The sequence below is a fragment of the Portunus trituberculatus genome, chromosome 7 (assembly GCF_017591435.1).
Source record: "Portunus trituberculatus isolate SZX2019 chromosome 7, ASM1759143v1, whole genome shotgun sequence".
Taxonomy (NCBI): Eukaryota; Metazoa; Arthropoda; class Malacostraca; order Decapoda; family Portunidae; genus Portunus; species Portunus trituberculatus.
In genome coordinates, this window is record NC_059261.1 from 6,394,044 (window position 1) to 6,396,543 (window position 2,500).

The window sequence follows — 2,500 nt, forward strand, 5'->3', positions numbered from 1 at the left end:
GGATGACTAGGTGGATGATATGAATAGAGAGGGAAAAAGTAAGGAAAGGAAAGAAAATGGGTGAGTGAGTGGGTGGGTGAGTGAGTGGATGAGTGGTGATGATAATAATAAAGAAAAATAGAGAGAAAAGAGCAAGAAAGGAAATAGAATAAGTGGATAAGGAAGTGGATAAGTGGATTGGTAGTAATGATCATAAAAAATAGAGAAAAAAAAAGAAAAAATAAGAAGTAGATAAATAAGTGAATAAGTAGATAATAGTGATAGAAATGAAGGAAAATAAATAAATAAAGTAAAAAGGCGGAAAGAAAGAAAGAAAATGAATAGAAGACGAAATAAAGGAGAGAAAGACGAAAAGAAGAAAAAAAATATAAGAAAAAATACGATAATAATAGTGATAGTGATGATAAAGAATAATAAAGAGAAAAAGAAGAAAGAAGAAGAAGAAAGGAAATACAAAGAAAAGGAAATAGAGAAAGGAGAGAAGAAGAAAAATAAAAATAAATGAAAGAAAATTAGAAAAAAACGAAAAAAAATGTATATAGATGATAATAAGGACAAATTTGAAGGAATCAGAGAGAGAGAGAGAGAGAGAGAGAGAGAGAGAGAGAGAGAGAGAGAGAGAGAGAGATTGGTTAAATTAATCATCCCGTCCTTTCAATCACACCCAATTAGCACACACACACACACACACACACACACACACACACACACACACACACACGCGCGTTAGATGCCTCTCAATTGAAGTACAGCATTTTAAGTCTCCCGGTACGACAGTTTAGAGTGGCAGATTGATGTACGGTAACTGGCGCTCTTGTTAGGCGATGCTCGGGTTCAGGCAGGGGCGAGGCTGACTGATGTACGATAATGCGTCTTTTTTTTGGTGCCTCCATGCCTGCCAGACGTAGGAATATTGGTGTTCATGGTGTTTTATCTATTAATTTATCTATTTTTATGTGTTTTGGTGATGTTGTGTTCGTTTATAAGCCTCCACGTTCCCTTCTTCGTCCCCTTCTCTCTCTCTCTCTCTCTCTCTCTATCTTTATCTCTATCTCTCTATCTCTCCGCCTTCCGTTTTCTTTTTCATACAAGAAGGAAAACTGGCCAAAAATAGCAAACACGCCCCGGCCCCCCCTTCTTGCCACCGCCCCCCCCAAAAAAAAAAAGGGCTACACCTCCACCTCTCCACCTCCCACCTCCCTGCCTCCACCTGAGCCTTGCCACGCCTCCAAACACACGCCTCCGCACACACACGCCCTGCTGAAAACACTAACTACACACACACACACACACACATCCTCCCCCCCCTTAAAAAATAATAGAAAAAAATGGTCCACTTGTTTGCCAGTTCCCTTAAAGAGCAATAGTTATTTAAATGTTTGGGGTAAATTTCTTAAAACTTCCCTTTTGTTAATAATAAATAAATAAATAAATAGATACAAAAATAAATAAATAAATAAATAAGTAAATAAATAAATAAATAAATATATAAATTATTAATAAACAACTCATATTTACTTTTCTTGATGCATTAAACTCAAATATTTACGTTTTTTTTGTTTATTTCATGTTTTTCTTTGATATTTTTCTTTTTCTTGCTTTTTCTCCTTTCTTTATTTCATTTTTTTCTTTCGTCTTTCATTTTTTTCCTTCTTTCTCCTAAACACAAATATTTACACGTTTTCTTCTTTAGTTCATGTTTTCTTTTATATTTTCATTGTTTTTTGTCTTTCTCTCTCCTTTCTCTATTTCGTCTTCTTTTTTTCTTTCTTTTTTTCATATTTAATCTTTTTTTTTCTTCTTTTTCTATCTCCATTTCTTTATTTGTCCTCAACATTAATTTCCTTTTTCCTTTTTCCTCATTCCTGTACGATATTTTTCCACACATTTTCTTTTGTCTCTTTTTCTCCTTTTCTTTAATATTTTGTCTTCTTTTTCTTGTTTTTCTATCTTAATTTCTCTATTTCGCTTTTATATTTACATTTTTTTTTAATTCCTGTACAATATTTTTCCCATCCAGTTCCGTTTCCCCCTCTGTACAACATTTTTCCCAGCCAGATCCGTTTCCCTCTCTGTACGATATTTTTCCCACTACAGATCCATTTCCCCCTCTGTACGATATTTTTCCCACCCAGATCCGTTTCCCCCTCTGTACGATATTTTTTCCAGCCAGAACCATTTCCCCCTCTGTACGACACTTTTTCCCATTATAACGATATTTTTCCAAGCCAGATCCATTTCCCCCTCAGTACAAAATTTTTCCCACTACAACCATTTCCCCCTCTGTACGATATTTTTCCCACCCAGATCCGTTTCCCCCTCTGTACGATATTTTTTCCAGCCAGAACCATTTCCCCCTCCGTACGACACTTTTTCCCTTCCCGGCAGCGTTGGAGAGACTGAGGGCGGAGCTTCGGGCGGACTCAAGCAGCCTCGCCCAATCAGAAGCTTTCTCCGCCCTCTCCTTCACGCCAACAGGCACGCCCACTTATAGGAAAGG

General features: G+C 36.7%; 1 protein-coding gene across 1 annotated transcript in view; it reads left to right on the top strand.

The window, feature by feature from the left end:
* LOC123520170 overlaps positions 1–2,500 on the top strand; it is a 5,210-nt gene that overhangs the window by 1,376 nt on the left and 1,334 nt on the right. The window contains exon 4 of the mRNA XM_045282178.1: positions 2,389–2,500. This exon is cut by the window's right edge and continues 17 nt beyond it. Within this exon, the coding sequence (XP_045138113.1) occupies positions 2,389–2,500 (112 nt within the window). The remainder of the gene's footprint in view (positions 1–2,388) is intronic.